Source organism: Bufo bufo, chromosome 10 (genome assembly GCF_905171765.1).
Source record: "Bufo bufo chromosome 10, aBufBuf1.1, whole genome shotgun sequence".
In the NCBI taxonomy this organism is placed as follows: domain Eukaryota; kingdom Metazoa; phylum Chordata; class Amphibia; order Anura; family Bufonidae; genus Bufo; species Bufo bufo.
Window position 1 is genome coordinate 46,374,646 of NC_053398.1, and position 12,858 is coordinate 46,387,503.

A 12,858-nucleotide genomic window follows, 5' to 3' on the forward strand; every position below is an offset into this window, starting at 1 on the left:
ATGAAATACCACCAAATGAAAGCTCTATTAGTGAGAAGAAAAGGAGGTAAAATACATTTGGGTGGTAAGTTGTATGACCAAGCAATAAACCGCGTGAAAGTAGTGTAGGTCAGAAGTGTAAAAAGTGGTCTGGTCATTTTTTGGGGGGGGGGGGGGGGGGCGGGGGGTTATTCACAATTTTAGAAGCAATTTTTGTGGGGTTTTTTTAGGCAGAAAACAAAATGCAACACAAACGTGTTTCTTTGTAGTGGTGTTTTTCCTTCATGCTTTGTGTACATGGAGTTTGGCTTTTTATGGCAATCCATAGACCATGTTTTTTTTGCTTGTCAATGTCCCCATCAGATGGCGGTGGTGCACTAAAACATGCTATTTGTAAAAAGGCATGTAATAATAAAAACACTGGCATTATGTGTGGTTTCCTCTGAAACCATGAAATCTCTTCTGCCATCAACACAAAATAAGTCTGCAGGAGTCTCAAAGAAGAACTCCTCGGGCCGGGTTCCCATGACCGTTTCCTTTTCCGTTCTTCTAATCCGTCAGAAGAACAGAAAATAAAATACAAAGAAACAGATCTATTATTTGGAGGATCAGTTGGGCTTATTCTGCATCTGTTAGTTCTCTCTGAGTCCATGAAGGACTTTTTCTCCCGTCAAAAATAACGGATCTCAGACAGAAATGACTAAAAGGGAGGCAAAATAAGCATAACGAATGCTCAAAATAATGGATCCGTTATTTTTTCTGTTCTTCTGACAGATCAGATGAACGGAAAACTAAACAGTGATGTAAATCCAGCCTAACTTGGCCTGTGCATATTTTTATCCAGTAAAATTGGAAATAGGTAACCCTACACGGAAGGCTAAACAGCTGCATGTGGTTTGTGGAGTGGAAGTTCTACAATCAGAATTGGCTGTGGCAATAAATAAAAATATTGTAAAAGGGGTATTCCGGTTATATGAAGTTCAGAATAGGAGATAACCTCATAATCCTACCGCTGAGACCTCCACTAATCATGAGATCGGGGGCCCCGTACCCCCGCTGGGCACATGCGCAGCCGCTCCATTCATTTCGATGAGAATTTTGGAGATGAGCGAGAGCTGTACTCGGCTATCTCTGGAACTCCCATAGAAGTGAATGGAGCGGCTGCGCACATGCCAGGAGATCACATAAGACAGGGATCAACAACCTTCGGCAAGCCGGCTACTGTGACACTAGACAGTCCCAGCATGCACACTTACTCGGCTGTTCTTGTAACTCCTATAGATGTAATGGGATCCTGGGAGTTGTAGTTGCAGAACAGCTGGAGTGCTGATCCCTGACATAAGAGAAGGCTATTCTGAGATGTATATTAGCCTCCACTGTCTTATGGGCATGACGCAGTCACATATTAGGAGACTCAACCGTCCGAATTGATACATTTTCCTCATCAAATCATCAAAATAAAATAATGCAATTTTACTGCCACCCAAGGAGGCGTCTTATTTCATATTGCCCCCCCCCCCAATGCTTCCAGTCCATTACTAACTATTCGAGCCCTGAAAAAAGGAACTGTACAGAATTTTCTTGCCCTTTTCAAAAGTCACTTTCCAAACACCAGAATAAATAACTTTATCCCAAAAAGTGGTTTCCTTTATCGGAAGAACGCTGCAAGGGTGATCAGCTCTAAGATGGCTTCCAGCCCATACAAGATCAATAGGATAGCATTGAGAATGACATCTGCCCTCAGGATATACGTCTCCCATACAAGAAAATACACGGACAGCATGACATTGCCAGCAGTGAAGAACAGGCTGGATCCTAAGGGGAGCTCCTCTTCTTTTAGGTTTCCCATCGTTCCTGTAATAAACACATCATCAGTTTGCAGCGATGTTGTGACATGAAGGCGATCATCTTGTATTCCTGCAGATGATCCCTACATACGTCACCATATGATGCGGTATGTGTATCCTCGGGGCTATGAGCTGCAACCTAATGGGTTATGCCAGGAAAAGAAAAAAATATCTAAGACTTCCCTAGGACGCGGATCTGCGGGTGACATGTTACAATGTGATCACATCAGCTCTTAAAGGAAATGTGTCACCAAAAATGTTATCTCCCAGTTAAAATCAGATAGTAGCCCGTCTCCTGTTTTCTAATCCGTTTTTATTTTCTGCTTGCAGATTTATTCTGTTTCCTGAACATGATTATAGGAGCGGCCATTTTGCCTGAGCCGTTTTTAAAGGGTTTGTTCCATCTTGGACATTGGATATGCGCCCAATGTCTGATAGGTGCGGGTCTCACCTATGATTACAACGGAGCCCGCCAAGTGAAGAAGGGCGCACCCTCCATTCATTTCTATGGGCTATTTCCGTAAGCCCCATTTCAATGACACTTCCAAAAATAGCCAGGCACCGCATATTCTGGGGGCATATTCTAGAGCAGTGTTTCCCAACCAGTGTGCCTCCAGCTGTTGCAAAACTACAACTCCCAGCATGCCCGCACAGCCAAAGGCTGTCCGGGCATGCTGGGAGTTGTAGTTTTACAACAGCTGGAGGCACACTGGTTGGGAAACACTGCTCTAGAGGTCCAATGTTCAAGATGTTCTTCAACAGCATTTAGAAAGAATTAAGAGAATTGCTTTACTGGCCTGGGGTACTAATCTTTATTGGAAAAGTCTGAAGTCTGGTTTGTATTCATCCTGAGGTCTGCTAAACGCGGCGTCTCATGTACTATTTGTAATTGAAATGCTGTTAGTAGGGCTGAGTCCTATGTAAAAGCCAGAGCATAAAGAACACATTTGGCCCACTGCGCCTGCACATCTGCATCTAGACGGAAGTCATGGTACAGGGCCAGACCCAACACACAACAGCGACTGAGCTTGATGGTGCCCTGTTGGGGTCCATCGGGATTCTGATGTGGTGACAATCATTTGGATGGAAAGAAGGGTGCTGCATGCTGCGATACTGCTCCTGTCAGATCTGACGGAAACACTGAGGTTCCAAATGTTTCCTTGGGGGGCACTCAGTTGAAAAACGCTGGTATAGGAATCCAACACACTCAGTTTCCAGAATGTTCTCATGACACATTTAAATTTTTATATTTAAGGGTCCATTCACACGTCCGTTGTGTATTGCGGATCCGCAATACACCGGGCCGGCACCCCTATAGAAATGCCGATTCTTGTCTGCTATTGCGGACAAGAATAGGACATGTTCTATTTTTTTCGTGAGCCGCGGACTGGAAGATCGGGGTCGCTCACCGGAAATGCGGATGCGGACAGCACACTGTGTGCTGTCCGCATCTCTTCCGGCCCCATTGAAAATAAATGGGTCCGGATCCGTTCCGCAACGTTGCGGAACGGCTCCGGACCCATTCTACGGACGTGTCAATGGACCCTAAAGCACATCTGTCAGCAGATTTGTACCTATGACACTGGCTGACCTGTAACATGTGCACTTGGCAGCTGAAGGCATCTGTGTTGGTCCCATGTTCATATGTGCCCGCATTACTGGGAAATATATATATATATAAGCAAATAAGCCTCTAGGAGCAACAGGGGCGTTGCCATTACACCTAGAGGCTGTGCTCTCTCTGCAACTGCCAGGCCCACCACACTTTAATTGACGGCCAGGCAGTGAAAACGCCATCACATCTGGCGGGTGTAGCAGTTGCAGAGAGAGCGGAGCCTCAAGGTGTAATGGCAACGTCCCATTGTTCCCAGAGTCTTTTTTTTTGCCTATATTAAAATATAACTGTTTCTCTGCAATGTGGGCACATACACACATGGCACCAACACAGATGCCTTCAGCTGCCAAGTGCACATGTAGCAGGTCAGCCAGTGTCATAGGGACAAGTCTGCTGACAGATGCCCTTTAAATCTGCTATATAATCGCTTCCTTCAAGGAGAAAGCAGCATTACAGTGTATATGTTGCTTCTTACCTAAGTACAGTCTGACAGATTCCACAATCGCCATTAAGAAGAGTAGACCAAGGTCTAATGCTAAATTAGAGTCGGGATAACTGAAGACCTGACCTGTAAAAAAGATAGAAAATGGAACAAGGGGTATACAAGGGGGAAATGGCCTGGCCCCAGACACCGAACACATACAGCATTTCTGTCCCGGCTAATCCTGTGCATTATAATGCAGGCTCTGATGTCTTTTCTTCAATGGTTAGGCCCAGTTGACTACAATCTGACTGGTTTTCTGTCCATCACACTGTCTAAAGAAGGTCTAACATGTAGCAGACCACCATCAATGCTCCAGTCAAGCGTAATGAGCCCATCCAGTCCCAGCAGTCAGATCCCCAGAGAACGGATACTTATTACCCATCCTGTGAACAGATAGATGATAAGTGTTGGTCATGGGGCATCCAGTTTAAAAAAATCTGTCACCTGGTTTGGGGCCACTAAGCCAGGCGCGAAAAAATGCTGCAAAGTAAGAAGGCTGCCAAAAATAGAAGTGTTAGGGTCTATTCACACGTCCGTTTTTTCTTTCCTGATCTGTTCCGTTTTTTCAGGAACAGATCTGGACCAGATCTGGACCCATTCATTTTCAATGGGTCCTGGAAAAAAACGGACAGCTCAATGTCTGATTTTTTCCAGGACCCATTGAAAATGAATGGGTCCAGATCTGGTCCAGATCTGTTCCTGAAAAAACGGAACAGATCAGGAAAGAAAAAACGGACGTGTGAATGGACCCTTAGGGTCCATTCACACGTCCGTTTTTTCTTTCCTGATCTGTTCCGTTTTTTCAGGAACAGATCTGGACCAGATCTGGACCCATTCATTTTCAATGGGTCCTGAAAAAAATCAGACATTGAGCTGTCCGTTTTTTTCCAGGACCCATTGAAAATGAATGGGTCCAGATCTGGTCCAGATCTGTTCCTGAAAAAACGGAACAGATCAGGAAAGAAAAAACGGACGTGTGAATGGACCCTAAAGGGGGGATAGTATTAGGGGTATTCTGGTTATATTGTTATCCCCTATCCACAAGATAAGGGATAACTATTAGTATAGTGGGGTCCTATCTCTGGGACTCCCACCGATCATGAGAACAGGGCCCCAAAATGAATGGGGAAGCTGGTCAGGCATGCACGTGGCAGCTCCATTCATTTCTGTGGGAGTTCCGGAGATAGCGGTGTGCTGTACTCGGCTAACGCTGGAATTCCCATAGAAATTAATAGAGCCGCTGCGAGCATGCCCAACCGGCTGCTCTGTTCATTTTGGGGGGCTCCACGGGATACAGGACCCCACCAATCTAATAGTTATACCATATCCTGTGGATAGGGGATAACTTAATATAACTGGAATACCCCTTTAACACTTCTATTTTTGAAAGTCTTCTTACTTTGCAGCACTTTTCCGCAGTTCTGTAGGTTACATGCGCAGTGAAGTGAGATGTACCGTCTTCCCCCTTATTGGCGCAGTGCACATGTGCCTGATGCTGCTGGGGAAAGAGTCAAGGACTCTTCTCCTGGTAAGGCCTCATGCACACGACCGTAGTTGTGGTCCGCATCCGAGCCGCAAAAAGTGCGGACCCATTCACTTCAATGGGGCCGCAAAAGATGCAAACAGCACTCCGTGTGCTGTCCGCATCCTTTGCTCCGTTCCATGGCCCCGCAAAAAAAAATAATATAGCATGTCCTATTGTTGTCCGTGATGCGGACAAGAATAGGCATGTCTACAATGGGCCGCCCGTTCCGTTCCGAAAATTGCGGAAGGCACACGGGCGGCTTTCGTTTTTTTGCGGATCCACGGTTTGCGGACCGCAAAAAACGGCACGGTCGTGTGCATGAGGCCTTCGTCAGATTTTCATTTACTATTCCTTACAGATACGGACAGGTTTGGAACCCTAAACCCTGGTTGCATAACAGCATACTGGTGGTCTAGTGACCCCAAACCCGGTGAGAGGTTCCTTTTAGGTTCAGTATGACGCCGCTGTCTGAGTGAGACTACTGGACAACAATAGCCACTGCCAGGTCTGTAATTATATGGCCATATAAAAGGTGCATCCAAAGAGCAAGTGATAAATATCGGATTGTGCGCACACAGAGCCTAATCCCAAGAATGAGGGATCCCCAAGGTCCCTCTCTGAATGCAGAGGTAGTGCACCCATCAGTCCCCTGCTCCATTCACTGCTATGGGGCTGACGGAGGGCTGTCTACTTTTCGTAGGGGCGCTCCTTTAAGCTACAGCATCTCCCCACGGCTCTGCCAGCTACTTACTTTTATAAATGATCATAAGCAGCGTTGCTAGAAAATAAAAAACATAATACAGAACATTGATGTAAAGGAGGATTTGCAGAGGAACCGATGATCGCTGTGAGTGAGCTGTTAAGAATAATGACTTGAAGAAAATGGGAAAACAGTAAAAGAGAGAACGCAGCAGCTCGGGAGGACTGTGCAGCAGCTCGGGAGGACTGTGCAGCAGCTCGGGAGGACTGTGCAGCAGCTCGGGAGGACTACAGTCCTACAACCACTGGCTTGGAAGACTATGGGTGGAATGTAAGCTCTGCCATTACTCATATAGGCCCCTTTCACACGGGCGAGTGTTCCTCGCGGATGCGATGCGTGAGTTGAACGCATTGCACCCGCACTGAATACCGACCCATTCATTTATATGGGGCTGTGCACAGGAATGGTGATTTTCACGCATCACTTGTGTGTTGCGTGCCCCATAGAAGTGAATGGGGTTGCGTGAAAATCGCAAGCATCCGCAAGCAAGTGCAGATGCGGTGCGATTTTCACGCACGGTTGCTAGGAGATGATCAGGATGGAGACCCGATCATTATTATTTTCCCTTATACCATGGTTATAAGGGAAAATAATAGCATTCTGAATACAGAATGCATAGTACAATAGCGCTGGAGGGGTTAAAAAAAATAATTTAACTCACCTTAATCCACTTGCTCGCGCAGCCCGGCATCTCTTCTGTCTCCTTTGCTGAACAGGACCTGTGGTGACGTCACTCCGGTCATCACATGATCCATCACCATGGTAAAAGATCATGTGATGGATCATGTGATGACCGGAGTGACATCACCACAGGTCCTGTTCAGCAAAGGAGACAGAAGAGATGCCGGGCTGCGCGAGCAAGTGGATTAAGGTGAGTTAAATTATTTTTTTTAACCCCTCCAGCGCTATTGTACTATGCATTCTGTATTCAGAATGCTATTATTTTCCCTTATAACCATGTTATAAGGGAAAATAATACAATCTACAGAACACCGATCCCAAGCCCGAACTTCTGTGAAGACGTTCGGGTTTGGGTACCAAACATGCGCGATTTTTTTCACGCGAGTGCAAAACGCATTACAATGTTTTGCAATCGCGCGGAAAAATCGCGGGTGTTCCCGTAACGCACCCGCACTTTTTCCTGCAACGCCCGTCTGAAAGAGGCCATACTGTTCTGATTACACATGTGATTATAGATTTTAGCCTAACGATCTCTCTCGACGACCCCCCCCCCCCCCCCACACACACACATATGTCCACTTACATTGGTCGAGCATGCATGTGATCGGAATGGGAAGAGGGGGAGGTCTCTGAGAACAAAGGGACTAGGGACTAGTTTCCCAGGCTTTTAATATTGATGACATATCCTCAGGATAGGTCATTAATATCAGATCATCGGGGGTCCGACACCCAAGAACCCCTGCCGATCAGCTGTATGAGGAGAAAGCACACACAATGCCAACTCTTGTCTCTCTTCCTGCTTGCTGTCAACATAGCAGCGGCGAGAAGAGAGACAGGAGAACGCGAGCCTTCTCTTCATACAGCTGATCTGGCCATTTAGCTACTTGCCTTATCTAAAAAATAAGAACCTGTTCTGCAATCCTTCTGCGGAGGGGAAGCACAGGGGACTGCTGCGCTGGCAAAGGCTACTTTCACATATACGTTTTCCTTTCAGGTTTGGAGATCTGGCAGAGGAGCTCAGAACCGGAGGAAAGCGATTCCGGCTGCATCCGGTCCATTCGGATGAGGTTGTATTAAATCGAAAATGAACAAACGGGCAATGGGCACCGGATCTGTTTTTTTAACTGTCTGAAAAAAACGGATCCGGCTTGTTCAGTTTCGCAAACCAGACACAAAACTGCAGTTTGCAGCAGTTTTGTGTCCAGTCACAGAACGCAACAAACCGGAACGGAATGCAATGTTATGCACTCCATTCCGGTTTGTTCAGTTTTGTCCTTATTGACAATAAATGGGGACAAAACCGAAGCGTTTTCCTCCGATTTTGAGCTTCTGTGCCAGATCTCAAAACCTGGAAGGAAAACGCAGATGTGAAAGTAGCAATGGACTGACTCAGAGATGTGACCCCATTTTCATGACATTTAATTCTAAGGAACCGCACTGTTCATATACATCATGGCATCACTTTATGAGATGGGCATACGCCTATAAGGAACACCAAAAAATAACTAAAAATGACTTCCATTTTACTCCTGCAGTGAATGTATCATCGTGCTATGCCAGTCTTCATGCAAAGAAAACTTGCAAATTTTGATGCAAGTCCCGTTTTGCTCCAAAATTTGCAACTTTTTTCCCTTTTCTAACACCCTTGCAACTTCTGCAACAAGTGGAGCGGGCACAGGCAGATCCTCCGCATCCCGACAGAGGGGCTGGCACAGATTTGAGGGCTAATGTCCATGTTACATCGGATATCTATGCCAGCCCCTTCTGGAGTAGATTTCACTTCCCGGTGCCACAATTATTAGGAGGCATGTTTAGGCATAATTTTGGGGTTTCATACACCAGTGAGATTTCTTATAAAGACTGGGGGCAGAAACATCAGCCTTATGCCTCATGCACACGACTGTTGTGTGTTTTGCAGTCCGAAAATCGCGGATCCGCAAAGCACAGATGGAGTCCGTGTGCGTTCCGCAATTTGCGGAACGGCATGGACAGCCATTAATATAACTGCCTATTCTTGTCCGCAAAACGCGGACAAGAATAGGACAGGTTATATTTTTTTTGCGGGGCCACGGAAGGGAGCAACAGAGTTCTGTCCGCATCTTTTGCGGCCCCATTGAAGTGAATGGGTCCGCATCCGAGCCGCCAAACTCCGAGCTGCAGAACCTGTCATTACCTTTATGCTGCCCGTACTAAGGGCAGAATAAAGTAGAGACAGGTGAGTTGATTTCAGCGGTCTGTCATTTAAAAGTTAAAAGTAAGTGGTTGACGAGAACAAACATCACAATCATTGCAGACTGGGCCTGGAAAAGAGTCACAGCCACCTGAGAAGAGTCCTGGTTATTCATGAAGTCCTGCTCTCCCGCCCACCTGCTGATGACTGACAGTCTTCTCCCTAGTTGTCTCCCTTTCTCCCTAGGAGAGAACTGCCAATCATCAGCAGATGGGTGAGAGAGCAGGAGATTAGGAATAACCAGGACTCTTCTCAGGTAGATTTGACTCTTTTCAGAGCCTGTGCTGCAATGGTTATGATGCTGGTTCTCGGCAACCACTTACTTTTAGCTCATGAGTGACACACCGCTGAGATCAGCATTTCTGTCAGTATTTTATACTGCCCTCAGTGAGGTCAGCATAAAGCTGATGACAGGTTCCTTTTAACAAATTCTGCCCCCGTTATGTATGTAGAAAGCGTTAGACGTCATCCAAAGGATACAACCAGCGAGCTCTTTCCTGTGAAAAAAGGAGCGACAATTAATATCACGGAAATTAATAAACGCCACAAAGTAACCAATCACATTCCGGCTTTCATCTGTTTTAAACATAGGACACTGACTGACTGAGGGTGGGTTCACACATAGGTGTTGTTTTTGGGATGTTTTGCAGTTTTTGGTGCTATTGGTCGCAGTTTTTTTAGCCAATAAATACCAGCTCCAGATGTTGCAGAGAATTCTACAGGAAATATTAAAGAGGTTGTGCAGGTAGTATGTATTGATGCCCTATCCTCAATATCAGATCACGGGGGTACGACACCCGCTTTGTTAAGAGACTGCAGCGCACCGTGCAAGTACTGCCTCCTCTTCATTACACTGCCCATCGTCTCCTGTGGAGCGGCGGCGTAGTGTAATACAGTGAATGGAGCGGGGACTTGTCATTGCACTGCACGTCCAAGATGAAGGGCAGCGCAATGACGATGAAGCAGGAGGGCCCCCTGGATTGGCTGGGGTCCCAGGTGTCAGACCCCTGCAGATGAGATATTGATGACCTATGCTGAGGATAGATCATCAATGCATACTATCTGCACAACCCCTTAAAACACAGGACAGGGCTGCCATCTTTAGTAAGGTAGACTCACCCGTCCGGCGATGCACAGGAAAGCCCGTACCTGTGCCGGGAGCCGGTCTAAAATCAAATGCAGTCACCGGGAGCAGGCAGTTCCGAGAACAGCCCGATGAAGGCCCCCGGCGGCTGTTCTCGGAACTGCCTGCACCCGGTGACTGCATTTGATTTCAGACCGGCTCCCGGCACAGGTACGGGCTTACCTGTGCTTTGCCGGACGGGTGAGTCTACCTTACTAAAGATGGCAGCCCGCATGTGTTCGCTGGCGAACACTGCGAACTGACCATCACTGGTAGTAATGTCCCCTTAGTGCCCCCTCACAGTAGTAATGTCCCCTTGGAGTCCCCACACAGTGGAATGTCCCGAGAGAAGGAGCCAGCAAGCAAGCATTCTTCACTTCGCAAGTCTGCCAAAGAGTGGGGGTTTGCCAAAGTGCCAATTGATTTGCCAATCAACACTCGTTTAGGACTTTAATTGCCCCTTTTAAAAGGACCCTAAACAGAGTAAGCTTGCCATGCAGTGCACGTGACTGCTGTTTCACTGTGGGAAGGGCAAGGGTAGTATGTGGGGCCTTGGCTTAAAGGGGGTTCTGCAGTTCTTTTAAACTGATGATCTATCCTCTGGATAGATCATCAGCATCTGATCGGCAGAGATTCGACACCCGGGACCCCTGCCGATCAGCTGTTTGAGAAGGCAGCGGGGCTGGCAGTAGCGCAGCGGCCTTCTAGCTGTTTACCGCAGGCCCAGTGACGTCACGACTAGTATCACTGGCCTGGACGGGGCTAAGTTCCATTCAAGTGAACAGAACTTAGCCCCGTCCAGGCCAGTGATACTAGTTGTGACGTCACTGGGCCTGCGGTAAACAGCTAGAAGGCCGCTGCGCTACTGCCAGCCCCGCTGCCTTCTCAATTAGCTGATCATCAGTTTAAAAGAACTGCAGAACCCCTTTAAAGGGCATCTGTCAGCCGATTTGTCCCTATGACACTGGCTGACCTGTTACATGTGCACTTGGCAGCTGAAGACATCTGTGTTGGTCCCATGTTCATATGTGGCCGCATTACTGAGAAATATGATGTTTTAATATATGCAAATTAGCTTTTAGGAGCAACGGGGGCGTTGCTGTTACACCTAGAGGCTCTGCTCTCTCTGCAACTGCCGCATCCTGTCCACTTTGATTGACGGCCAGGTGTGATGACGTTTACACGATTAGCTCTCATTCCTGCGAACATGTGAAGGCTGGGTATCTGTGTGAGCTGCTGGCACTTAGCGGTCCCAGATTATCTCTGCTTGTATACCCTCTCGAGGGGCTGTATTCCACCTGTAACTGGGGCTACTACGTCAGCCCCAGTTAGGGTGCCTTCACATGCGGCAGATGTTATGGCAGAAAATTCTGCGACTGAAAATCAGTTTCATTCATTTGAATAGGGAAGCAAGCACATGGATTTCTACAAGCCCCATTGAAGGGGTTGTATATCGAGAACGGCCCCCCGAAAGTGGTGGAGGGCGCACTGCGCATAGGCAGCCGCCGTCCATTCATTTTTTATCGGGCCCATAGGAGTGAATGGGAGAGGTGGCTGGTCCTGCGCGGGGTGCTCCCATTCACTTCTATGGGGAGAGCGCTTGGTGGTGGCTGGACCGGAGTCCACCTGCCGTGTGTGAAGGTGCCCTAACAGAAGACATCAGAAATTTTTTTTAAAAAAAATCATTATAAATGTCCCCTAAAGGTCTTGTATGTCTTTCTGGAGGCACAAAGTGTAAAAAAAAAAAAAAATGAAATAAAGAAAAACAAAAATAAAATTCTAAAAAAAGCCACCACACCGCAGCTTGTAGACCGGCCCCTGTGAGGGATGAGAATCCATTTTGTATGAACATGTCCTCCATCTTGTGGAAAAATCAATGATCCAGCTGGCAGGATGTGGGGAGTAAAATGTGTTCTTAGCTTCAAGGCCAAGGTAGTCGCCCCCTCGCTCCCTTCTCAGAGTCTGACATACAAGAGAGTTCTGGAAAACCATGCTAACGAATACGAAGTTCTGCAGAACCTTTTTAATTAGTAGAATTCTTAGGCTACTTTCACACTCACGCGTTTTGGGGCGGATCCGTCATGGATCTGCAAAAAAACGGATCCGTTACAATAATACAACCGCATGCATCCGTCATGAACGGATCCGTTTGTATTATCTGTAACATAGTCATGAACTCCATTGAAAGTCAATGGGAGACGGATCCGTTTTCTATTATGCCAGATTGCGTCAGTGAAAACGGATCCGTCCTGGCACACAATGTAAGTCAATGGGGACGGATCCGTTTTCACTGACGCAATCCGTTTGGCTCAGTTTCGTCAAGCGGAGTGGTGACTGATCGGAGGTAAACTGATGCAATCTGAGCGGGTCCTTTTCCATTCAGAATGCATTAGGACAAAACGGATCCGTTCTGGACCGCTTGTGAGACGGAAAGCCTAAACGCCAGTGTGAACGTAGCCTTAGTATGATGTGGAAGTATTACCTTTTATGAATAACCAATCAAATCATTCGTTTCTCTTTCCACCCCCTTGGCGGTGTGCCCGATTTGTCCGTTATCTATACCGTTATAAAAATGTCTGCTTTTATGGAATAAAGTAGAGAAGTTGATTCAGCC

At 46.9% G+C, this 12,858-nt stretch overlaps 1 protein-coding gene across 1 annotated transcript in view; it reads right to left on the bottom strand.

The window, feature by feature from the left end:
- Window positions 1-1,158: 1,158 nt before the first annotated feature.
- The window catches only part of TMEM80 (transmembrane protein 80), a 28,458-nt gene continuing 16,758 nt past the window's right edge, over window positions 1,159-12,858 (bottom strand). The window contains exons 3-6 of the mRNA XM_040409747.1: window positions 9,602-9,618; window positions 6,202-6,295; window positions 3,917-4,009; window positions 1,159-1,833 (exon numbers count right to left, since the gene is read on the bottom strand). Of these exons, the coding sequence (XP_040265681.1) occupies window positions 1,628-1,833; window positions 3,917-4,009; window positions 6,202-6,295; window positions 9,602-9,618 (410 nt within the window). The 3' untranslated portion in view covers window positions 1,159-1,627. The remainder of the gene's footprint in view (window positions 1,834-3,916; window positions 4,010-6,201; window positions 6,296-9,601; window positions 9,619-12,858) is intronic.